General features: G+C 40.8%; 1 protein-coding gene across 8 annotated transcripts in view; it reads left to right on the forward strand.

Moving 5' to 3' along the window:
* Positions 1 to 24,272, forward strand: part of atp6v0a1 (ATPase H+ transporting V0 subunit a1) — a 47,794-nt gene extending 23,522 nt beyond the window's left edge. For 3 of the 8 annotated variants that reach the window (XM_062984144.1, XM_062984147.1, XM_062984145.1), the window contains exons 12-23: positions 1,599 to 1,738; positions 2,318 to 2,475; positions 2,604 to 2,694; positions 4,555 to 4,673; positions 5,779 to 5,992; positions 6,265 to 6,372; positions 7,236 to 7,310; positions 9,655 to 9,762; positions 11,024 to 11,041; positions 14,979 to 15,096; positions 15,602 to 15,773; positions 22,500 to 24,272. In XM_062984144.1, coding sequence (XP_062840214.1) covers positions 1,599 to 1,738; positions 2,318 to 2,475; positions 2,604 to 2,694; positions 4,555 to 4,673; positions 5,779 to 5,992; positions 6,265 to 6,372; positions 7,236 to 7,310; positions 9,655 to 9,762; positions 11,024 to 11,041; positions 14,979 to 15,096; positions 15,602 to 15,773; positions 22,500 to 22,593 — 1,415 coding nt within the window. In that variant the 3' untranslated portion in view covers positions 22,594 to 24,272. The remainder of the gene's footprint in view (positions 1 to 1,598; positions 1,739 to 2,317; positions 2,476 to 2,603; positions 2,695 to 4,554; positions 4,674 to 5,778; positions 5,993 to 6,264; positions 6,373 to 7,235; positions 7,311 to 9,654; positions 9,763 to 11,023; positions 11,042 to 14,978; positions 15,097 to 15,601; positions 15,774 to 22,499) is intronic. The other 5 variants (XM_062984148.1, XM_062984151.1, XM_062984149.1 and 2 more) reach the window with 3 other exon arrangements.
* Positions 24,273 to 26,245: the final 1,973 nt, after the last annotated feature.

The raw sequence follows: 26,245 nt of genomic DNA on the forward strand, positions 1-26,245 counted from the left end.
ATAAAAAATTGCAAATAACGTCAAATAAAAATTACACAACAATTTTTAACCAATACCACCACCACTTTGCCACAGCAACGCGTGGCCGGGCACAGCTAGTATATGATAAGATGTATACATAGTGTAGATTTTTCTGTCATTAAAATGAAGCCATCCAGAGTAGAAACAGAAAATCTTGTCAGGGCAAGGAAAAAGCCCTACTGCGAAATAGCTTAATAGGGACTAATTCAATAACTCAGTTAAGTAGGCTTATTGGGCACATCAGTGGTATTCTGGGTGGGAAATGGGGTGGCTTAAATCCTACGCATCATGCTGCAGCATTTTTGTTGCAGGTCTCACAGAGAAAATTGTAAGGAAAGAAAATAGGGCATCCCATTTCCAGGTTGAACCTTGGATAGAAATGCTGACAATGGCAACGTTTAGTTGCAGGCCCAACTGGTCACAACAAATAGTTGTTGGTAGACTGCATCTCCATGTATTTGTTGTAGAATTTTTTAAAGTAGGTAGTTTGGCTAGTTCAGTAGCCTATAGGAATATTTGAAAATAAAACAAAGATAACAAATGGGATTGGAGAACAATCTAAGCCTGCACACTCAGCTAGAAGTTAACATGTTTAATCTGAGGCTATCATCCTTTGGACATGCTATGAGGTTATATGACCCATTGGAAATTGGATAATGATGCTGGGTAAAATTGAAGGCATTTGTAAAAGAAGATTGCCTTATGACTAGATTGACGGGATCAAAGAAGCCACTGCCATAAATTTGCAAAAACTGAGTAGGGCTGTTAATAACAGGCTCTTTTGGAGGACTGTCATTCACAGAGTCATTAGAAATCAAAGCTTCACTTGCCAGCACACAGCAGCAACAAAAATCAAATATAAGGACATTTCTTACCAGTTTAATGTTGCTTTTCGTGCTGTCTCTTTGCCTTGGATGCAGTCTTTTCCTTTTAATGCAGTATCTCACTGTGAGAAGATAATAGCCTCCTTAAAGTAGATGGATTAGTTTTTTTGTAGGAGAGAAAGAGAGCTGTGCATTGCTGATCTGCACACTGAAAAGGAGAAATAGCTGTGCTGGTATTGCATCTTATTTTTAATCAAATTGGAAGCAGCATGAAGCTCATTTCCTCACACACAACGAGTTCTGTTTTCAGAAGTCTTATGGTCTATTTAAGGTTTTCCCTCCCCCAGACCAAATTTGTGGGTAGTGTTTTTTCTGAAGCAACATTAACTCCTGAAAGGCTGTCTAGTTTTCTGGGTACACAGAAATTTGCCGAGAGAATAGAATGCTACACCCACAAATTGCCTAACTTGAATGAGAAGATTTTTGTGAGGTAATTTAGGGAATTAGGAATTGCAGTAAAGTGGGCGTGCCTGTGTTCCAACATTGTTAAAATTTCCATTTTGCTATGTTTTAAGGATAGGTCTAATATATATAGATATAGGTAGAAACATGCAAGTATATTTTTTAATTATCTGGTGCCAAAACCAACTCAAGTTCACAGCAGTTGATCTCCAGTGCATATTAAACCAACTTCCCAGTAGGTGATGTGTGTTGGTTTGTTATGTGCTAATTTTCACTCTTTGTCCTTCCCAGCACCATATACGATAATTACCTTCCCCTTCCTATTTGCTGTGATGTTTGGGGATGTGGGCCATGGAATTCTTATGACGCTTTTTGCTGTGTGGATGGTCATCAGAGAGAGTCGAATTTTGTCACAGAAGAGTGACAATGAGGTAATGAGACCATCTGGAAGTGGGATTGAAAGGAAGGAATAAATGCAAAAATGGGAAATAGCCCCTGGTTCTTTCTGAAACACTTAGATGATCAAAGTGACTCAATTAAGAGATCTTTTCCTTCACACTTGATATTCTTGGAGCCTTTATTTCTGAGTATTTAATTTAAAAATTAGCTGATAAAGGAGCTTTGGACACTATGGTGAATTCTGAGACAGACACAATGGACAGGAATGTTTGGTCCAGAGTAAGGGATGCCAGTAAGCATAACTTCCATTTTTTTGAACTCAGATTTTCTCAGAATTTGCTTTCACTTTCAAATATAACTTTCACCCCTTCTTTTTTTGTGCAGAACAACTAGCACGTGTTCCCAGTGCACCCAATGTCTTTCTAGATCAGGACCAAGGGGCATCCAAGCACTTGAATGAAAAAGAGAAAGATGTTTCCTAAGCGATCTTGGGACCACAATGTTTTCTTTTTAAGCCAAATATTTTGGTGCTATACCTCCTGTCATTTTTTAACACTTTCTTTTCCTGTCTTTCTTCTGTCTTTTCTTTTTCTGACTTCTTAATCTTTCAGATGTTCAGCACCATTTTCAGTGGCCGGTACATCATTCTCCTGATGGGCAGTTTTTCCATTTACACTGGCCTGATTTATAATGACTGCTTCTCAAAGTCACTCAACATGTTTGGCTCATCATGGAGTGTTCGGCCAATGTTCACCAAAGAAAACTGGACGTAAGTTATGTGATGTGCATGGAGGCAGGAGCCTGGGAAATGCTTAGCAAGGTGGTCTGAGAAATGTGCTTTAAGTCTGTGCCTGTGCTTTCCTTCTTCAAGTTTTCCTCATGCTCCTTTCCACATAGGGAAGATCTTCTTCGGGAATATCCTGTGCTTCAACTTGATCCTGCCTCTGAAGGGGTCTTTGGTGGACCATACCCTTTTGGCATAGATCCGGTAAGGACACCCATTTCCTGTCTGTCCTATTTTTCCTTGCCTGCTTTGTCTGTTTTCCTTTTTTCTGTATCTTCTCATTGTCTTCCTTACTTCTGCTGATATCATTTCTTACTTGAATTGTAACCATAATTAATGTTGTGAGCACAGTTATTAATTTACTGCACATCAAAAGGTAATCAGTGCATTATTCAGAGTAGAGTAGTATTATTCAGGACCGGCCCAAGGGAATCTTCAGGGGTAGGCAAAAAATTTTTGCACCCCCCCCCCACTGCGCCCGGGAAGCGTGGTCAGATCTGGCCCCGCCTCCCACACCACGCGCAGGTGCCCTGACCCCGCCCCCATGGCGTGGGGCAGCGCGGGAGGCGTGGCCAGACCTGGCCCCGCCTCCTACGCTGCGTGCGGGTGCCCTGACCCCGCCCCCCACAGCGTGGGCAGCTTGGCCAAGGCGCGCGCGGCAGGAGGCAAGGCCAGAGCTAGCCACGCCTCCCACCCCGCACACCCTGTCCCAGGCAGGCTGCAGCGGGAATCCGGTCCTTCCAGGCCACGGTGAAAGTCCAGCCGCGGCCTGGAAGGACTGGACTCCCGCCACAGTCTGGTTGGGACAGGGTGCCCGCCGCGGGAAGCGGGGCTGGCCACGCCTCCCGCGGCGGGCACCCTGTCCCAGCCAAGTTGCAGCGGGCGTGCGCTGCGGGAGGCGTGGCCGGCCCCGCCTCCCGCAGCAGCCACCCTGTCCCTACGGCAGGCGCCGCAGGAGGCGGGGCCAGACTTGACCTCGCCTCCCGCGTCGCGCGGCCATGCCTCCCACAGCGCGGGAGGCAGGGCCAGGGCGCCGGAGGCGGGGCCAAGTGTGGCCACGCCTCCCAGGGGCTCGATAGCGCCCCTGGGAACATGGCGCCCAACGCGGGGGCGTGGCTAGCGTCCCGTGTTGGGCCGGGCCTGGTATTATTTCATACTGTGCTACTTGCATCTGAAGGGCCACACTTTTTTAATATAATGAGTTCTCTGCAAATGATGAGTTCATTAGGGAGAAGCTATGTCATGGAGGAACTAAGATAGACATCACGCTTTCTGATTTATTAGTGTATCACATGGAGGCAGGCACTAAAATGTGTGATACTTCAACATTCCTCTTCAGGCTGAAGTGGTGCGATCCATGTTTTTACATCACTTTAGGATAGCTCTGAATCTCAACAATGAATGCCATGGATCTCTCAGCTAAAAAAAAGTGAGACAATCTCCATCTGTTCAATATAATCTAGCTGAATTTATATTGTAGTACTAAAGCATCAGTTCAATGGAGTTAAGGGAAGACAAGAGCCCATGAAGTGGAGGCAGTGAGCCTTTGAACTATCCAAAGAGTGTTGGAAATGCCAGGTCTGGGGGACAATTTCATGTCCAAAGCTATTTTAAGGGTCACACAGACTGCTAATGACACAGCCTCCAAAACAGAAGTGGACTTGGGATTCTGAAAACTTGTCTTCTAAATGGTATACAATGTGAGGACTGTCTTTATAGCCTATTTCAAAGGTGAATTGCTGTTCGTAAAGTCTTCTAGGAGAGGCAGTTCATGCTTTTTTGTTTAAGAAATGGGCAGTCCGAGGACTCTGAAGGGACAGCAGATCACAGAAACAGCCTTCAGGAGGCTGCACTTTGCCTATCCCTGCCTTAGTACTGTAGACTGAATTATCTGAGGAGAATCTGACACTCTTAGACCTAAGGATGCACTGTGAGGCTAGAGACTGTCATTCCAAAGGTTACTGAAGCTGAGGATATTATGGCCCAGTGGGGGAATTCCATTGTAAGTACATTTATTCTCTTCTTCCTCTAGTTCTTAATACTTCTGTTTTGACTTTGTGCTAGATATGGAATATTGCCTCCAATAAGCTGACCTTCCTCAACTCCTTTAAGATGAAGATGTCAGTCATTCTGGGCATCATCCATATGATGTTTGGAGTCACACTCAGTCTTCTCAACCACATGTGAGTATAGGCTTCAAGTATTAACTTATAAAAAGACAAACGTAATACTGATGAAGATGTAATATGAATCGATCATAGGCTTTTAAAAATTATACCTAACTATAAATAATCTGTTCGCTTATGATACTGTCATCGAATCTCAGTTGTATATATTCAGTGAACAGTATTTGATCCGGCACAAATCAAGACAGAATCCGGCATAATTATTCTGCATATTGTTTCGTTAACTTTTCCATAGTTTTACTCAAACTAAAAATGACTTTTAATAATACTCTACCCTTCTTCTATGATTCTTTGATGCCATTATTATGCAAAATTATGTCATTGTTCTAGAAAGCTATCTTTTTGTTCTCTCATGTGGCTTCTTAGTGTAATTTCATATCAGTCTTCTAAATAAATTTACAACAGTTGCTAGCTTGTAATATTTCCTAGCCTGTTGGATCCTGGAATGGATGGGACAAAGCATTGTGTTTATGAAGGAAGGGGCTTTTCTCTTTAACAATCATGCTGGGCATAGAAGAGGAACAGAATTAGGGCCACATTGAGACTTGATGGGACCCTAAGAAGCTGTGGCGCGATTAAGAGGTCCAGTTACATGCCTTCCATGAATTCTAACAGTAACATGAATTTAGCTTAAAAAGTTACACTTAGAAGCCCCACCATAATTTGCGGCACCAAACCATTGTTGCTAATATTCAGAGGTATGAGTGTGCTTTTTATTAGCAGATAAAGTTGGGCTTTGCTTCCTGTCCAAAGCAGTCACCTTGTGATACAGATGACAGTTAAGATTTACATATTTGTCATCCCATCTTCATGTTATCCCAAAATCATAAAATTAGAGAAAAAATACCATGGTTTAGAATGAGAAAACAGAAATAAAAATCCCGCTAAAAAGACAAAGCTAATGATGGAAAGTATTTTGAATAGAGGATCAAAGTGAAGAGGATCAGAGATGAGCCAAAAGCTGTGATAAAAACCTTAGAGTTTCTTAAAGGTTTATTGGTTGTGCCTAAATGGTGAACAAATGCCTCTGAAAGCAAAAATGTTTTGTCAGCCAGTGAATGAGTGTATTCCTTCTAAAACTGTGTATCTTTATTGTCTATAGCTATTTTAAGAAACCTCTGAATATCTACCTTGGGTTTATTCCTGAAATCATCTTCATGTCATCACTCTTTGGCTATCTGGTTATTCTGATCTTCTATAAATGGACAGCTTATGATGCTGCAATCTCAAGGGATGCACCAAGCCTTCTCATCCACTTCATCAACATGTGTCTGTTCACCTATTACCCCAACGACAAAATGCTTTATAGTGGACAGGTAGGTGGTCTGGAAGAGACAAATAGTATATTGCAGGATTTAGGCTTTTAGCACAGTGGAAGATATGAGTTGGAGAGGAGGGACTAGAAACTTAAATCTTCTTATGATACCACATCAGTGTGTTCTCCTGAATGAGTTCAAGGTTAGGGGTGGTGGGATTTTTGCATTCAGCAGTAGCCTTTAATTGCTGACAGGTTCCTCTTTACCCTTGGATCTGTAAATTGGAGAAAATCTACCTGCATATATTTGACATTGTTTTGTTTTCCCCACAGAAAGGTCTCCAGTGCTTCTTGGTAGTGGTAGCATTGTTGTGTGTGCCATGGATGCTGGTTGCAAAACCCCTGGTCCTTCGGCAACAGTACCTACGAAGAAAGCACTTGGTAGGTTACTCTATTTTACTTTTGGGGGGTTTTCTCTCCTCTTAGTAGGAATCTTTATAACGTATTCAAATTCTAGGGATCCATCCAAGTTTTTTTGATGGGTATCTAGAGAATTCTTTTTTACTTGGAAGTAAATGTCAAGTATAACATTGCATTTATGTTCTGCATGGCATTCGTTCTTTATCAGACTGGCAAAACTTGTGATTGCTTTGGCTTCTGAAATCCTGATTTCACATGCATGCTTTCTCCACAAAGTGGCTAGGGTCAAAAGAGCTGCTTTAAATGTATCCAGCCCAGTAGTTTTTTTAAAAAAACATTTTCTTTTTAATGGCAGTCCTTCTATATCACAAACATCTATTGAAATTCTCTTTGGTCTCAGAAGAGGCTTGCTATGTGGACTTGAGGGAGGGGAGCAGTGTATTTAGGAAACATAATACTAAACTACCACTTATGTGTGTGGAACTTGTGTGGTTCTTTTCAATCCAGGCCTGTAAGACAAAAGTTGAATGACTTTGCCACTACATTGATGGTTTGTGCAACTTAAGTCTATCAGTAGAGCATACAGAATTAGTTAGTGTCAAAAATTGTCACGCAGTGGTAATCCTTGACTTAAAGAAAATCAGTCTGCCAGTGTGATTCTCCAGAGATCTTCCTCAAGCGTGTGGCTGTAGTGTTCTTGTGGCAAGCACATATATCAGGCAAATGTTAGGATGCAACAGCCTTTCAAAGTGCTGCTCGGTTAAAGACGCTCCCTCTTCCTTCTCTGACCATCTCATTCTCCCATGACCCCTCCATTCGTCTCCCTTCTTTTCTCTTTGTTTTTCTTCTCTCTTCCCCATTTCTTTCCTTCCATTCGCTATCAGGAAGGGCAGCCTGAGGAGCCCCCTGTCAGCCCAGCTCAGAGCCCGCAGGCAGTAGAAGCAGCAGCGGCTGCAACAGTGAGTGGATTAAAAGATGCCAAATGATGCACATGTCGAGGACGAGAGATACCCCGGGGCTTTGGAAAGTATCTGCTCAGAGGAGGAGGATCAGCACAATGGCTCTTTCCTCGGAAAGATACGTTCCAGCCATGTCATACATTCCAAATTCTACCCTCAAATGCACAAAATACATGATGCAACTGTGTATTGTGGTGGATTATCCACATCCCACCCCACCCCAAATTTGTTTTGTATGCTAAGGAACCCTTCCACTGTGTTGCAGAGGATTCTGGCATGTTCTAGGGCAGAGATGCAGAACCTTTGGCCCTCCAGGTATTTAGAAAGTTCCAATTCAGCATGACCAACTAATGGATTATGGGACTTGAAGTCCAAAATAGCTACAGGACCAAAGGCTATGTGTGAAAAATGGCCCCTTCCAGATGCAACAATCTCTGTTTTTTGCATAGCTCCCTGTTTTTCTATGGACTCACTCATATTACTTCATAATCCTCCTACCTGGAATTTTTTCACATCAGTTCACATTTAATTTTACATCCCATGTTTCCAAACATCCATAAATGATGATGTCTCCTCAAGAATCCCGTCCTTTCTGATATACATCTTTGGCTTTCATCAGTTTCTTGCTGTCCCTCTACTTAATGCACACTTTGGAGCATCCATGTGATTGTGTACTAGCAATTCAGCATCCATTTTATGCTGTTTGTTTCTGTACACATAATTATCTATGCTGCTGTCTACTGATAATTGCTGGAGGGCAAATACGTATTTCTGATCTATTGATTTCCTATGGCAATCCTGAAATTCATTGTAAAATCCTGCAAGTGCCATGCTACATATCGTGTTCTTGGAACAAACCACATGAGTACCAATGTAAAACCAGTCATGATATTTTCCTGATAGCTGTGGTAGGATCCTCATTCTTTATGCATTCACTTGGAATTGGATGTACTGTACAAAATTCAGCATCTGTAGGATCTTCTTTAGTGGGGCAGGAGTTTCTTACTTTAAGTGTTGCAAAGCCAGTGTTAAAAATATAACATCTGCTGAGTCAGAGGAAAAGCTCATATAAGATAATTTTCTAGCCAGATTCTTCTATGGATTTTTAATCTTGACCTCATCTTTTCATCATATGCTTGTACTGTCTCTGTAAATGGAGGCTGTATTCACCTTTCAAGGACTTACATCTTACATTTAGTAAAATTAGAAGAACCTGACCCAGATATCAGGTGGGGTTAGTGGAGGTGATGGATTTATCACAGTCGGATGTGCATTCTATATAGATTTCCCAGCATGTGATACTTAGCCTCTTCATTTTAAACACTTGATACTGATAGGCAGGTCTGTGTAAATTAAATCATTTCATATAAAAACAAAAATAACAGAGATATTGTTGGCTTCTTGATGCATGGAGTATTTCATTCACATGTTGAATGAAGGCTGCAAATATTGGATCTGAGCGTCCCAAACAGCTTGAAAATATGGCCAAAAAGAAGTGGCCTGTTCAGATTGGGCCTCTCCTATAAGGGCATGATGGAGGTAGAGAGTCTGTATCAAGAGAGTTTCCTAGAGGTTTCTCTCATTTCAATTTGCTAGCACATAAGCTACTGACTGCATCTTTCCTTGGGGAATCTGAGAGTATCTTGCTTATATTGCAAATGTGTCACCATTTAAGATGTAAATGCTTTGTTTTCTGGCCTTTCTTTTCTCACCCTGCCCCCCTCCTCTCCAACCCCTATCTCTTTTGTGGTATTCCCTCTTCCAACCCCAGTTCTTTTGAACTGATTTTGAGAGTCCCTATGTCTGCTAAACTATTGCTTTTGATGGATATCATACCTCCAGATTCAATGTGCTTAGCAGATTTTGCAAATCAACATAGAGCTCTTTGAAAGGAGAAGCAGTTGGGGAAACAGACCATAGTATGCTGCAAGTGTTGACTACCTTCCATAAGCATTCTCCACTTCTATAGCTTTAAAAACATATACACACACAATTGTGCAGAACTCAAAGTTATTCTAAACATTGTACTGCCTAATGTGGAAAATTGAATAGTACATGCTCATTCCCAAAACGTGTAGCCTGAAATGCTCTTTCATAATTCTTGTTCCACCGGTTGGGGTTTACACAGGAGAACTGTTGTGGATCACGTCTACCGTTTTGGTTTATGCTGTTGTTCTTATTGGTACTTATAATTCATGTTGCAGTGCGGTATATGGTTGTTTTTTTTCCTTGTCTCATGGTATAGCCATCTCTTATAATTGGCCTGCATACTAACTTTCCTTTACTAAAATACAGACCATTTGCATGCCTACTCTTGTTCTCCCTTCTCTGTTGCCTGCTTTAGGGAACACTCAATTTTGGTGGAATCCGAGTGGGCAATGGGCCAACTGAAGAAGATGCTGAGATTATCCAGCATGACCAGCTTTCAACCCATTCAGATGAGGGGGAAGAGGTAAGTTTTTCTTTTCTGCCTTGTACCATAATGTTTTTTGGAAGATGAATGGAATTGAAAACCTGAAATGTGTAGGATCCTCCTTAGAAATATAACCAGATAGAACTAAACCTATATCCTTTTGCTCTCTCTTTCTGCTTGTACCTTGACTCAGAATTCACCCTAACAATCCAGCCAGGACAGACTGGTTTGAATATATATTAGTTGTCCCTGTGACCATTTGTCTTAATGTTAGGAAATTAGTTTTGATACTTAAGAATGATTTTCCCACAGTGTTTTTCTTGGAAATCATACAAATTGGTTTATCATTCCTTCGCATACTGATATTCCAGATTACTATGTATGGAATTCATTCCTCTGAAAATGCTCATGACACTGGGGAGGTGTAGTATTTTGGGATATTGGACTGAATCCATTTTACATGTGAAGGACTTCATAGCTCATTGGGGCTGGTTAAAATCTTTCCTACTTTCCCCCAAGGGAATTTTAAGACTGTTTAGTGTTAAACTTAGCAGGATTGCATCAGTATCCATTTCATTGCAGAGAGAATTGAACAACTGAAGGGGAACAGAGTACATGTTCTATCTTGTTCTGAGCCAGACCTTGGGGTACAGGGCAGTCTTGTTCCCAACCCTGCTCCCTGAGATTCATTTTTCAATTGGAGGTGTCTGAGATGGCCTTCTGCATGCAAAACTGTATGCTCTGTCACTGAGCTATGGTGATTCATTCTGTGCAGAGTACGTGGTACCCTTCAAGTGTTTGAAGTACATCACAGTTGGCAAAAAGCATTGTAAAAAACAAAGTAAATGCTATCACTGTTGCAGGTGATGGGGCTGAAGTAAAATGCTAATGGCCTGCCTAAGGCTACTGGTGAGATTGTTGATGATACGAGCTGAAGGTACTTGGTTTCAGGACAGCAGAGAACACTGTTGTTACAATCTGAATGTGAAATGGATGTAGTCACACCAGCAAAAGAGCACTATGGGGTTTTAGGCTGTTCGCTGAACAAAGATACTGACTTCTGGCTGGGCTGGGGAGCTCAAGTACTTAGTGTTATTGGATAAAATAACATACTATTGTCAAAGGCTTTCATGGCCGGAATCACTGGGTTGCTGTGAGTCTTTCAGGCTGTATGGTCATATTCCACCTTTCTGGAACATGGACATACAGCCCAAAAGACTCACAGCAACCCAAATAACATAGTATTTGTGTGCTATAAAATGGTGTGTGACCAAACCGAGTGTTTCCTTGTGTTTTCAAGCCTGCCATGGAGGAAGTGGTAAGCCTGTAGCCAGTTTCTGTGTTCATCCAGACCATTTCTCCCATCAGTAAAAATTGTTTTGTCGCATACTTGTATTTGTGATATGGACTTTTTTTTTGCCCTCTGCATAGCACCTTGTTTTGTTAAGCCACCTTCTGCTTCTCATCACTGGAGACCATTAGAATAATCTCCTTGTAAATTGCTTCATTTTCATTTTAGAACATGCGCCCACATTTAAACAATGCATATACTTAAGGAAACACCGCTGCTTTAGTTTTGAGGCTTGGGTTGCATGTTCTTGCTTTGATCTGCACAAGCAATTAATCTCAGGATTCACACAATGAAAGTAGCAGGGGTTGTTGGGGGGGGGGGACACACGTCAGTGTATTTGTATCTTTAAACTAACTGCCCCTAGCCTGCCTTTCTTAAGCCACTGAATCTCGAGGACATTTCCTTAGATCTTTTAAAAATATGTTTTCATGGCTCTTCCTTGAAGATACTGTCAATGAGACCCCCCCAATCACATCGCACACTGGCAAGCTCTTCAAATGATAGCAGCTTGCTACCAGCACATTGAACCTGCTTAGTCTTTTCTAGACATGCACATATATTTGTAGCTGTTAGCAATACTGTAAATTTATGTAATTAGTGTTATTGATATTGTTCGCTTTTCTGTGTCTGAGTTCAGCAAACTGGTTACAAAATAGGAAGGTTGCACGAAGTAGATGTGTTTTCTACTCTTCAAATGGAGTCACAGAATCATATTTCTCTTTCCAAGGAAGGGATAGTGCTACAGAAATTTAAACAGTTCAAAAAGGAGAAACAGGGAAGTGCAAACAATCAGTGATCTGCCTGCTAAATCAAGTTAACCTTGATTTTTCTTTTTAAGGTTTTGCAGCTTTATTCCTTGGCATATCCTGAGTATAAATTGATGGAGGCAAATGGTGCTCTATGGTTCTGTGGCCGCTGGCCCTGTTTTGCATGTGGTATTGCACCCCCAGCCCTTCATTCAACAGTGTGCTGCTCCTTCCATGAAACAGAGCATGCTGAACTTTGCCACATGCTAATGTTTCATATTAGTATTTTTGCACTGCTTCTGAGCGCTTTTCTAGCTGTCTAGATATAGCAGTCTTTACCTGATCTTATGAAATAGCTAAAGTTTTGGGCTGCTTTTAATACAGATACTAGAGGTTCAAGTGTGCAAGGCTTGGTAAGTCCCAAGTGTCTAGATTGCTTAATACAGACAGGGTGAAAACATTCTTTCAACTCGGATAAGAGACAAGTTTTCTTGCAAATTGGGAATTTGCATTAATCCAAAATATTAATTTCTTAATCTGGTTAATAGCTTTTGTGAAAAGGTGTAAATTGTCCAGAAAAGTGCAGGAGATGAAAAATTTAAAAAGAAGCGATGGATACCAATCTAAACATTGCTAGCCATCTCTTTTGACTTGAGAGGCCTGATAACAACACCAGGAATTCTTCCTCTACGTGTTTTCTTTGTAAATATGACAGGATATCTTTGATGTATTATGCCTCTAGTGTACTTGCAACTTGCTTTTGTCCATTTAATGATCTGCTACGCTATTTAGCTGGGGGTGGGGGCATCAGTACCCTGGCAACAGATGATAGCGGAATTTAAAAATAGACATTTTGTCTTGATGGCTGTGCCAAGTGGAAAGCAAAAAAGATCTATCCGTAGTGGTCACTTGATAATGGCTGTGAAGACACTAATGCAGTATTTTACTTCACCCCAGACCAAGAAAATATGCTCTTTTAAATTAACTTTTAGTATTTCAGTGAATTGTAAGTTTTTACAAGCTTGTTTTCCCATGCAAAGAGTTGCAGTCCTAACGCTTTTCTCTTTGATAAGTAGGAAATTGAATTGGCTTTCCATTCCTTTTATCAAGTGTTTAGAGTTTTTGCATTAATAATTATGCTAAAGGGCAGAGCAGCAACAGCGTGGATACTTATAGAGTACATTCAGACTATGCACAACTCTAGTAATGTAATTTTTGTCTCTTTGATACAGAATGGGCCCACAAGTTCTATGTACGAAGAAAGCATACCTTGAACAACCCCATTTAATTTATACAATAAACATAGAAGTGCGTGCTCTCTCTTGAGGGCTGTCCTAGGTTTCAACTGAATAAGAATCAAAGTAGAGGACAGAACCATAAAATAAAATGCTGGAAAAATACTTGCAATCTTAATGTGGGTTTATTTATATCTATCCAGGGCTGCAGTGACTTCTGTACCCTCACCACCACTACAGTGAATAATAGAAGTGTTTCATCACCTGCAAGCTATATTCTACTGTTTACTGGCATCAATAGAAAGCTGTGTGCATGTGTGTCTCAAATTTTGTGAGAGTGCAGGGAGTGACTTCAGGCACAGAATTCAGCTCCCTGGGATTTTCAGCTTTCACTTAGTAAACAAAGCACATTTCTGTCCTTTTTTGTTGTGACTACACTTGAAAACCTGTGGGCAAATGTCTACTTAAATCTCAAAAGCCCAGAGAGATAGCTAAAGAAAGTGTCCTATTGTTTTAAGTTCAGCATCAGTGCCTTCTTCTTTCTCTTCCACATGACTAGCAATATAAAACATTTGAATAGTATAGTAAGATGACAATGACGTTGGTATTTGGAGACTGTATTATACAAAAGTCAGTGTGAACTTGTCTGATGGAGATTTTTTTTTAAGTTGCAGAGGATGAATATCCCTATAAGTAATTTTATAGCTTTTTTGGTATATTAATTGAGACAACTTTTGTTGACTTCTATGTCAAACTCCAAAACAAAAACCCTAAATGCTTATTTATTTATTTATTGGTTATTACCTTGTTGTTTCTTAAAGTGGCCTACTATGACTTTCCTTAGCACTTGTTTCTTAAAACAACCCTGCGAGGTAGCTTAGGCTAAAATAGAATGACTGGCCCAAGGTCATCTAAAGCATGCCATGGCTGTATGTGAAAAAAAATCTGAATCTCCAGTTCCTCAGTTAACAATTAACTATCATACCACAGTGGCTCCAGTTTAGTTTGACCTTTCCTGATATGAATTACCTGTTTATTTGGATTGCAAGACAACAAGAAGGCCTCATTTCATCTTTCCAGTTGTTAATTTGGGAGCACGCTTTCACATAGTTGGGCCTTGGTTTCAAACTTGGCAACTTGATCTGGTTGCACGCAGTTTGGTTGCAAAATTATTTGAAATGTCAAGTGGGATCTTTAACTGCTGCTTTTACAATCCTTAACTCCCTCTGGTCACATTTTTTTCCTGGTCACATAATCTCTACCTCTTCCCCCAGTATGTTCTTTGTCATAATGGCTTAAGCACCTTAACATTTCCTGATATTTGGGGGGGGGGGGGTGTATGGTGGGAGTTAAAGTTGTACAATAAACTTAAATAAATCTCAGTGGGCAGGCAAGATCAGGGCCATGCCATTCAATTTCCTGTTGGATTTGTGAGCAACTCTTGATTGCATTTAAACAGTTTAAAGCAATTCCTTTTTAAGGCCAGTTCTGCAAAGCACTCACTTTGTAGTTTAATAATTCTAAGCTACATCAAAACAAGGTTGTTTTGAGCATTGTCAGATACAGCTTGCAGCACAGATATACGAGGAAAATGTGACTTCTACTATTTTTGTACTGTTGCTCTGTTTCCAGTTGTCAGTTTTGTAGTAGAAGGGAACAGTTGTGAGAAATATAAATTGTGCCTAATTTTTGAATAAGTCAACAAGCCTGTTCTGCAGTTTAAAATTAGCTTGTGCAAATGATCCTCTTCAATCCTGGTGGCCAGAGAGAAAAATACCCAGGCCAATACATCACATTGGAGGTTTTGAATGTCCTTTAGGTAGAATTGGCTACTGCTTCTGGTGCTGCTATTCTTCTTTTCTGCTTTCTTATCCCTCCAGTCATTGCTTTTTCACTGAGAACATACTTCATTTCTTCCTACAGTTTGACTTTGGGGATACAGTTGTCCACCAGGCTATCCATACCATTGAATACTGCTTGGGATGTATCTCCAACACAGCCTCATACCTGCGCCTCTGGGCACTCAGTCTGGCTCATGCACGTGAGTAGCTTCTCCATGACTAGGCATTTAGGCCAGGGGTTAGGAAGAAGAAAGTCCAATCCATTGGCAGAGGGGAGGTTGTCGCAAGCACCATTTTCTTTAGTACAAATCAACTATCTCTGTATATTTTTCCTACCATACACAGGGGAATAGAATCTTTTAGAGCTTACTCAGTATATATCGCCTCTCTTTCTCATCACAGTTACTTCTCATATACATCTTTCCTAAGAAAGGAAGCAATGGCTGTTATTCATGCCTGTTGAAAAATATTTACAGAATGAAGAACTTAGGCCCTTAGCATAGGTAACTTTTTCCTTAAATATGAAGCAATACTGTAATGTAATTTAGGAATGTAATGAATTTTGAGAGTTTGTGTGTTCTTAGTAACAACCCCTCTTGTGATGCAGTAGATAAAGAGGAGCAGCCAAAGTATATGTACATTTATCTCTTTTTCCTCCAGATCCTTCCTGTCTCAGAGTCCTTTTTATTACTTTTCTTTTCATAGAGCTCTCAGAGGTCCTCTGGACCATGGTGATCCACGTGGGGCTCAGTGTGAACAGCTTGGCAGGTGGATTTGGGTTGTTCTTTGTATTTGCCGCTTTTGCCACCCTGACAGTTGCCATCTTACTCGTCATGGAGGGCCTCTCTGCTTTCCTGCATGCCCTCCGCTTGCACTGGTGAGTGCTGTCTGATAAAGTTATCTCCATACAAGTGGGGTGGGGTGAAGCAGAGTTCAGTGATCGAGAGCAATTTTACATCTATAAAACTCCTTGTAATCTCCAGCTCAAAGATCTCAAATATTATCAGGGTTGGAAATTTGCTGAATGGAAATGAAAATCTGCTGTTCAGATGGAGCATCTAGATAAAATCAGTATTTCTTGTGATGATCCTAAGCCAAACAGGGTTTTTGAGCAGAATTTGTTGGGTGGGGGGGAAGAGTTGCCATTGCCTTAATTTGCAGCTGAGAGGGAGAATGCCCTTTCCAAGGACATCCAGTAGATTTCCATGGCCAAGCGGGCGTCTGAACCCTGGTCTCCCAGTGTCCTAGTCCAGCATTTGAAATCACTATATCATACTGGCTCTCCACACTTACATGCCTATAGATACTTGGACTAGATGGACTCAAACTGTAGCTTGAACCAGGGATTTTCCATGTATTCAAGCCCAATTTTCCCAGCTGCTGTGCTTTCTGCTGCAGTTTTATTCTCTTTCTTTGCTTTCTGCCCATTTAGCTGATGGTACTCCTAGGTGTGTTGGATTGTAGTTCTTTGCATCCTGGACATCATGGCCATTAATGTTTGTCTCTTCGTGTGTTTTAACCATTTGAAGTCAAATCATGTTAGCTCCCAAAGTTCATAAATATCCAGTTCACGCTTAATGGATTAAAGCCAGATTTAAGGAGTTTTACTCTCATTCTCAGTGAAGCTTAAGGAGCAATCCACTACACTGAAATTGATAGTTCTTAAGTCACGAGTCTGAACCATATGATAAGTGCCATATTGGCTTATTCTCTGAAGCTGAAGAATGACTGGCATCTCAGGGCTGGGTAAAGATGTTGAAACTAGCAAGGGGCATCTCCAGAGACATTTTGAAATAAATTGCCAGTCTTCATTTGTCCTTTTTTCCCAAGGTCTAGGGTATTTATCTTTTAGAAGTCTTAAAAGGGGGGGGGGGGAGGAGGAAGAGAATGTTGTACAGTAAACTTCACAGAGCTAATGTTCAAAGGGTCATCCCTGTGACAATTTACCCAGATGTTTACAGAGAAGATGCCTATGTGTCTTGAAGTGTATGCTCATAGGCTTCCCCTTTGCAGATATTGAATAGGTCATGGGGCATAGTCTCCTCCACTTCCATTCAGTAGCCTTCACATATGGGGTTAACACTTGGAAAAGGTCTGTCTTCAACTATGAATAGGTTTGTATTGAACCATCTTACAAAAATATACTAGAATACAGATGGAGAGGACTGTGCATGTGTGACAGAGTGTGCATACCTTGATAATGAATTTGCATATATCATCATTTTGAGGTACTGAGCATTTTCCTTATGTTTGATAGACATGTCTTGTTCTTCAAAATCTAACTGGAACATTCCCTATTACAGTGTTGACTTTTGTACTGCTTTTGGGCTGGTCTGTCACTAGTTTGCAAATAGTCTTGTTATTGCTTTACTTGACTTTTCAGTAACTGGCTGAGATTTGTTCCTTCTCAGGAAAGCCCAACTATAGCAGAACAATAGTGGCTGGGTCCTGAGCAATCATTACATCAGCCATTATCTTGATCTTGCACTTGGGTCCAGGGATTGGATTGCTTTCCTTGCCCAGCCCTTTTCTCTCTCTGCCAAGTTCAAAACAAAAAAGCTTCCAGCAGGGCCAACTGTGTCTGGAGATAGGAGCAGTTGAATCATTCAGTTGCAGGGCTAGAAGGTCACTGTGAATTTCTGGGGACTGACTGTTAAATTCTGCTTGAGGGAAAAGCCAGAGATAGAATTTGGAGGCCTTTCAAAAAGCTGTCTCTATTGATAAATAGAGAAAAAGAAATGGGGAGAGGATTCCCTATTGCATCAGTTGATCATAATCAGAGCTGCTGATGCCAAAAAATATTCTGTAAAACCTTTGTAAAGTAAGCAAAATGTCATACAGAGATAATTTCAGAACTTACAGAAGTACTGCTCCACCCCAAAATAATCTCCTTTTTCTCTCTTTTTAAGCCGAGGGCCGGTCCACAATCCTTCAGACTGTTGAGGGGCCGGATTATCATTTGAAAAAAATACAAACAAATTCCAATGCACACTGCATATGTCTTATTTGTAGTGCAAAAACAACAACAACAACAACAATGAAAGAACAATACAATATTTAAAAATAAAAACAATTTTAATCAACATACATTTATCAGGATTTCAATGGGAAGTGTGGTCCTGCTTCTGGCCAATGAGATGGTCAAGTTAATTAGGGTTGTTGTTGTTGTTGTCGTTGTTGTTGTGTGCCTTCAAGTCATTTCAGACTTTGAGCCTAAGTCTAAAATTTATTTATTATTTATTTACTGCATTTATTTACTACATTTGTATCACACCCTTCTCACCCCAAAGGGGACTCAGTGGAGGCTTACAAATTATATGTACATACAATATATTATATTATTAGCATAGCACAATATTAGCATTATATATTACTATATTGAACTATACCACTATACTGTAATATTATTAGTATTATTATATGTAATATAGAATATATAATTAATATTATTATATGGTATTATTATTAGTGTTATATTGTATTACATTATAATATTATTATCAATATTATATGTATATACAATATATTATATTATAAAACTGAGGGCGGGGGCCAGGTAAATGACCTTGGAGGGCCGCATCCGGCCCCCGGGCCTTAGTTTGGGGACCCCTGCTATAGAGGTTCATCAACTTCTTTGGATCCGAAAGCTGTGGGGGATGTTTCAAGAGCTACTGCAAGGAGGAATGCTGTGAATTCTCTGAACCTATTAAAATGCTTTTCCATTTCTCCCCCATCAACCACTCCTGTTTAGGATGAGTTTATTTCATTATTTTTCAGGTAACCATGCATTCCAGAGGGATGGTTACCTTGGGAATAAAACAAAGTTTTAAATGAAGCTGAGGCTTCCTTTTCTCTCTGTGTGATTGAGAAGCCTCTACTCCTGCAGTGTTGCATTGAGCTGTCAGCTGATAGGGGGTTGGGAGTTCATTTTACCACTTTGGAGTGCAGGAGAGCTGAAAGGGACCAAGTTGGTGGAATCATGCTCTGAAGAACAGGTATGAGAGTGTTCAGAAACCTCTTCTGTAATTCATTTCTATCATTGAAAATCAGTGATGGGGCAGTGCTATCTCTGGCCTGTCTCTCCGTGTTTAAATTGGCATTCTGTAAAGAGTGATGTTCCAAAAAGGAAAGCTGGAACAGAAAGAAAGCCTTTTGCCAGGAACAAAAGAAAGCTATCCAATTGGCTAGCCTACAGAACTTGCTGGAGGTGAGACATGTTCCAGCTGGCAAAGAGAAAAATCTTTGGAACCTCTAAGCTCAATGTGAAAAACTACCATTGCTCCAGATGGCTGAGTAAAGCAGGAGGTAGAGGAGCTGCAGCAAGAGCAGCTAATTTGGTGCCCATGTGGAGCTACACATTCAATGATGAGAAGAAACGGACCATTCCTCTGTGTGTTCAGAGTGGGTTAATTTAATATAGAACCTAGTAGACCTCCAAAGTCTAAGCAGATTCAGAAGAGAAGAAGATTGTGTGTCTGTGCTCCAACCTTGAGAGGTGACTTCTGTGCAATGCTGTTGTAGCAGAAAAGGATTCTTGTATCACCTGAAACTGTAGTTTATAGTCTCTAAACATTAATTCATCTGCTTTAGTCACTATGTAAAGCTGCCCCCTTGGAATCTACAGACTTCCTTTCTCTTAATACAGGGGTGGATAAAGTACACTGCAACTATGATAAGCTCTAACCAGCATAGCCAACATTACAGGATTCTGGGTTACAGTTAGAAGAACGTCTGTGACTGCTCTAACAATAAATTCTATTGGGCAGTTCCTCTTCTTCTCAGGTTATTGTGCAAAGTGCCTGTGAGGAAGAAGTGTTTAGCTTTGGTATTTGTGATCCTTCTTGCTTTTCCTGTCCCAAAATATTGAGATATGGGATGCATAGACTCACCTGTCTACATGTTTCCTTCCACTGTTCAGGGCTGTATAGTAGAGTCTATCCTGGCAGTTCTTCATGCAATTCCTTGGGACATGTGGAAGGTCATGTTTCTAGATTGTGTGTTTCCTGGCCTGTCAGCCCTCTAGCAATTCATAAATGTTCCTGAGGCTGGATTGCAGCTTGGTGATTGGAGGACAGTGAAACTGAGATGGTGCAGCCTCCCTGCTTCTTGGCTTGGAACCACATATTTCCTGCTTGTCTTTTGATCATGCAAAGCCGCTTGCTGCAGACATTGGTCTCAAAGCTTCTCATCTTCTAGATTCAATAGTGGTTTGAAATGTTTGAAATGTGGTCATTTTCCTTCTGCCACCACTCTTCCCACCCCATTAGTCTTCTAATTCATGGGATATGTGAAGATCTTCAGAGCAAATAGCGGTCTTCAATCTATACATGCTCTTGGCATATTGGACATGATAGCTATGCTCTGTCTGGCAGTGCAGTTGGCATTCTGAGTGGGCGGACGTTGCTCCTTGCTGTTACATGGGCATGATAGAGTAGGTGAAAAAATGGGGGGGGGGGGGAGAGCTCCTTCAATCTTCCCCTTTATTTCTTCTGTAGTGTTTTCCCATCTTAAAAGTTATGGGAAGTGCTCACAGCTTTTTGTCTTGAAATGTATTTTTTGTGTTTTTCAAGATACTTGGATCTCCCCCCTTTGACTATCATTGAGCTACGGTATTTGGTTTTCGCAGTCCGCCACAGATGCTTATAGTATTTAAGATTACAGACTTTTGTCCTGCCTGCTACTTCTCATATCTGAGTGGAACACCTTTTTAGATTTAATGATGAAGATTATTTTTGGCTTGGAGGAGACAAATGTTTTACGTGACGTCTGCTGTAGCTTGATTCTTGCTGTCTACAGTGGGAAAAATCTTCACTTAAGTATATGAAATAAGTAAGTTTAGCCTACAAATGTTCTTGAATCATCTTCAGTGCAAGAAATGCCCCTGCACATAAATACCAAGCATGTCAGAATTGACAGGTCACATCTTGCCTTTATCCTGATAATGGTTGTCTTTCAAGTGTAGAAAAATGATTTGTAACAGTGAAACATTCAGTCACGTGGGTGCCTGCTTGCAGTAAGTTTGACACTGCAAACTTGATCAAGGTTTCAAGCAAATACTGTGTAATATGGACATACAGCGAACGCAGAGGACTTTGCAATGAAAAAAAGGCCAGCTCAAATTGTTAGAGGCATCACATCTCCCCCTCCCATTGTTTTATTTTTCTCTTGGCAAATTGTCACATTTGCCCACAAGCTTTATTCTGCTCTGCCTCTTGTTCTGTAATGAAACTTCACTCTGTCTCTTCTTGTGTATTTTGGTTTACAAGATAGATGCTGCCCCTAAAAAGAGTCCAGCACTCTAAACATTCCACATTGAAGGAGGAGCAGTGGCAAAAAAGCTCTTGCTAGGTTTTTCTCTGGAACTGGCAGGCCAAAAGGAATGGAAAATGTTTCTCACCCACCACTGGGCCAAGAGAAGAGCTCAAGGCTTGTTTTCTTAATGAATCATGGGGTTTTTCTTTCCATGTTTGGTGCCTGTTTATGATTGGGCAGCCTTCCAGTATCATTCCCCTTACATTTTGAGTTCATTAGTGGAAATGGCAAAACAGCAAGAGAAACTGATACTGGAATACAGGGCTCTCTCTTTCTCTTGTGTCTCCCAGCAGTATGCATAAAATGGGGATAGATTTAACTAGTTAAAAGGGCTTTTGCATTGTTCCTTTGCAGAAGAAAGAGGTTTCACTTGACATAATTCAGCCGGGAATTGAAAGTGAGTTTTGGAATATAACTTGAATTGTGTCACACAGACATCTGAAAAGCCCTGTGGTCATGCTTTGAGTTATGGAAATCCAGCAGCCTGTCTTCTTGAATTTTACCACAACATAGTACTTCTATTTCTCACTTTGTGAACTGTGTTTTACACCTAAATTGGAGGATAGGAGAATCATGCAGTGGAAAGAGTATGGATCCAGTGAGTTGGCTAGATGGACCAAGATTCTAATGTCTGAGCACTGATTTCCTATTGGTGCTGTTGGGAAAATAGACTATCTTTTGTAAAATCTCCTGGTGCAGATGCAGCCTAGGAAGCCATCAGAAAACAACATGGCATGGCCACCAATTTTTTCTATTTCCCTCCACAGCTCTTTCATAAGAGCAGGGTTTATTTCCTTGATTTGGATTGAGAGAAACCTGGTTTCAAGGCCATTCTGAACCATGAAGCTCTTAAATAATGTGTTACTTCTCAGCCTACCTTCCTGCTGTTGAAAGTATACTAAAGAAAACAAATTTCTTTCCTCTTCTTGTCAAAATACAATATGAACATGAAGAAATTATTGCACAGGTGATCTGTATATGAAAAGAGAGGACAGTAGGATTGGGTAGCAGCGGTGGTGGCCTTTCACAGACAGTCCTTGTAGTTGTCTGCTTATATTTGTTGCAATCCGAACCTTCAGTAAAGGCAGCAAAATGGGGGAGGGGGGGGAGGGAATGCTATTGGGGGAGCTTGGACAGAGCCTAGGACATCTGAAACAGTACATACCAGTAGTAAACCATAAAGGCCATTTAAAGTATTAGGTTGATGCTACTTGTGAATTTTTAAACAATTTTCTGCTGATACTTTGCAGCTGATGGCTATTTACTTGTTTTTTCTCCCCTTTCCCACCAGGGTGGAATTCCAGAACAAGTTCTACACAGGCACTGGATTCAAGTTTCTCCCATTCTCATTTGATAGCATTTGTGATGGTCGGTTTGATGAATAATCCCCTTGAGACTTACGTGTTGGACATGTGGCAGTAAATCTTGACTCTCTTCTGCATGTGTGTGTTTGCCTGTGTGATAGTCAAATTCTGTAACTCTCGTGATTTTGCCACAAGTTGCTGCTGTGACAATAATTTGCTTTTCTTCAAGTACCTTGATGATGGAAAAAAAGAAATTATGAGGAGCTCATTGGAATGGTATTTCAGTCTTGGTAAGTTCTGGGATGGGACAGTGGCCCTCAGGTTGCACAGACAAAGATATCCTGAGAAAAAGATTGTGGCCTACTGTCAAAGAACACATCATGGTAATCTCCGGTCATCCCAATCATTGTAGGCATGCTTAACAGCTCAGTGTAATAACAGAACACAATCTAAATTTTTAGTCCTTTTTTCCTTTGAATATCTTTGGAATAAGTATTTGGGCTCATATACATTTTATGAAAACCTGGTTAAATGGACCTCTGTCTACCCTTTTCCTACACACTTGTCTGTTCTTTCCTCTAAAACCATATTCTGAATTTCTTCTACATGCCTTAATTCTGTTTGGAATCCTAAGGATCAGCCTTTGCTCATTCAGACATGTTGCCCACATTCTTCCCCTTACACTCCCCATGGCACCTCTTTTGCTCCTTCCTCAATGTAATCACTATAGTAAAATGTGCTTTTTAGATTTTTGCAAAGGCAACATCAAAAGAGGCTCCTCACTGACATCCACTACATGTCCCAGTCTTTCACCTCTAATCAGAGCATTAACTGCTACTCCCTTTCACACTTGCTCTCATCTTGCAAATTAAATTGTGTCCCCTCTCCCCTTTCTCTGCTTCAAGCAATGTATGTGGGTGGGAATCTTTAGGAAACTTGGACTGAAAGCTAGTAATTCATTGGGAGTGGTGACCCCAAATAGCATTGCAGCTTGGCAGTGTTGGAATTTGTACTTCCATGGATGAGAGCAAGCCACAAAGTGAGGGGAAAGAGAGTTTGCTTGCTTGATGTGTTGTGTAGCCATAGCCCACCTGTGCTTGGCTCAATTGCATTTGCTAATAAGAAAACATTGATTAACACTCCCTGTAAGTCTGAACAGCTTGTTTTGTTCCAAGGAAACTGGGTCTTTTGCCTCCAGAAAACTCCCACGTAATGCTGCCTTCCATTACTTGACACAGGAAAAAGCTGCCCTTACCACGCCCCAGCTACCATTGATGATTTGCAAATAAAAGCTGTTGCATAGCAGCACTTGTGTATTTAGGAAGGGCTTCCCTTAGAAAATAGAAATCTACTGAGGGCAATACCTGCCTTCTCTTTGTGCAGAAAGTGGTATAGTAAAAAGCCTGGGCTTCATATGTCTTTGTAAGATAAGTATTTGTGTGATCCGTGGTTGTGTGTTTGTATTGTGTAACACAAATGTGCACTTTTATGCAAGTGTCTCAATAGGAGATCTTGAAGCACCTCTATTGAGCACTTAAGACAAGAGTCCAGATCCAGTATGTTAACTTCACAGGAAGGTGCTAGTACATTTATTGCTCTTGAGAAGACATTGAAGTTACAGATCTGCTTGTGTGAGTATGATATAGAGGAGCCTGTCATTATGTTTACCTGTGTTGTTTGGACAACTGTAGCATGCAATGAAGTTTTGCCTGGCTGTTCTCGTCAGCCAATCAGTGTATCTATTAAACAAGTTAATGTATGCTTGTAGTGTGTCAATTATGTTCTTGACTGTTCCGGAAGGTCGGGGGGAGGGAGGAGGGAAAGGGCAGTGTCCCGAGAGTCTCCAGTTGTTAATTCTGCACTCAGAGGAACAAAGGCTGAGTTCTGAGATTTTTTCTGCTTTCCAGAATCAACTGGATTTATCCTTCTTTTTACTGCTGTGATCATGGGGAGGATAATAGTTATGCAGAAGTCCTGCCCCCACCCAGTGAAACTACTGACAGTCTCTTTCGGCTGCTACTTTTTAGAGACTACAGTATCTTTTTACAACCAAAAAGACCAAAGAAATTCTGGTTCTCAAGAAAATAAAATCTTGCTCAGTGACACGTTGTTTCCTTTACATTCCTGCACCAATATTAACTAGCTCTGCCATTTTTCACAGCCTGTAGTGGTTTACCAAGGAGTCCTCCAGCCTCTCAAGCTTGCAGTCTTTGTCTGGAAAAAATCCAGTGTTTGTTTTCTCCTTCATTAGGGAAATGAAAGACATGCCCGGCACCTTTCGTATCATCATAGCTCAGGATAATTTGTCTTAACAGCTTGAGATTTTTTGCTGGGGAACAGGAAGTTAAGGAACAGGAAGTTGTTTCTCAGAGGCTACCCAATCTTTACTGCTTCTGTTATTGTCTTTCACTTGCAAGCAATAATATAAACCAATAATGAGAATATTTTGTGCTTTGCTTGCTTAGAAATCTTCTCTTCTGAGTTTGTATAGCTTTAATAATTCTGATTACCCCCCCCTCCCCCCGGCAGCTTGTGGACCGGCTGTTAGAAATTGTGGAAGTCCAAAACACCTGGTGGGCTTAAATTTGCCCATGCCTGCTATAACTCCCCTGCTATCATAAATGCCTTCTTAATTATAATACTTTGGGAATGTACATATTCTAGATTTTAAAAGTGTGTCTCTGGGGAGGGAGAGCTTTTTGTAGGGTAATGAAATTGTGGAAAAGGGGTGGCATATTGAAATGGGTAGATTTCTGAAGCAGGTAGATTCCTCCTCCTCTTTGTGTGAATGTCCTTTGGCTGAATTGAATGCCATAACAAAAGATCCCTACTAATTCCCTTTGATATGACTTTTTCCCTCCTTTTTTCCTTTATCCTACTATCTGTGGGAAAAAAGCTACTGTTGTTGATCTAAAAGTGTTTTTTGTGTGTGTGGTTATTGATGAGAGGAGAAATGTGTGCCCTAAATACCAGCATTGTGTTAACACCCCAATCCACATATCTTCTTACATGGCAGTAGTGTGTGTGTTCCCCAAAAAAAAAAAGATACAAGAGATTGTAGTAACCAGAAGACTATTACGTGAATTCCCATCCAAGCAATGTGATACTCAAAATTGGTACAACGAAGACATTTACCACATAGAGCAGGGGTCCCCAAACTTTTAATGTAGGGGGCCAGTTCACTGTCCTTCAGACGGTTAGAGGGCCAGACTATAGTTTTTTTTTTAAAAAAACTATGAACAAATTTGATTGTCTTGATGTGTAACTGTATTCAAGATAAAAGGCTACGATTTGGACAGAATAAAGAGAAATGTAATGGTTTTCCAATTGGCAAGGGGGTCAGGCAACACTGTTTTATCATCCTGTGTAACTTGCATGCTGAACAAACACATAAAGCAAGATTGAACTCAATGAAAGAAAGCATAGAAGGCATAGCCCGGGCTGTGGCGCAGGTTGGTGAGCAGTCAGCTGCAACAAATCACTCTGACCAAGAGGTCATGAGTTTGAGGCCAGCTTGGAGCTGCGTTTGTCTCTATCTTTGTTCTATGTTAAGGCATTGAATGTTTGCCTTATATGTGTAATGTGATCCGCCCTGAGTCCCCTTTGGGGTGAGAAGGGCGGAATATAAATACTGCAAATAAATAAATAAATAAATAATAGAAATTGGAGGGTGAAACATCCAACGACTTACGATATGCAACTGACAGTATACTACTAGCAGAAAATAGAAAAA

The sequence above is a fragment of the Anolis carolinensis genome, chromosome 6 (genome assembly GCF_035594765.1).
Source record: "Anolis carolinensis isolate JA03-04 chromosome 6, rAnoCar3.1.pri, whole genome shotgun sequence".
Taxonomy (NCBI): domain Eukaryota; kingdom Metazoa; phylum Chordata; class Lepidosauria; order Squamata; family Dactyloidae; genus Anolis; species Anolis carolinensis.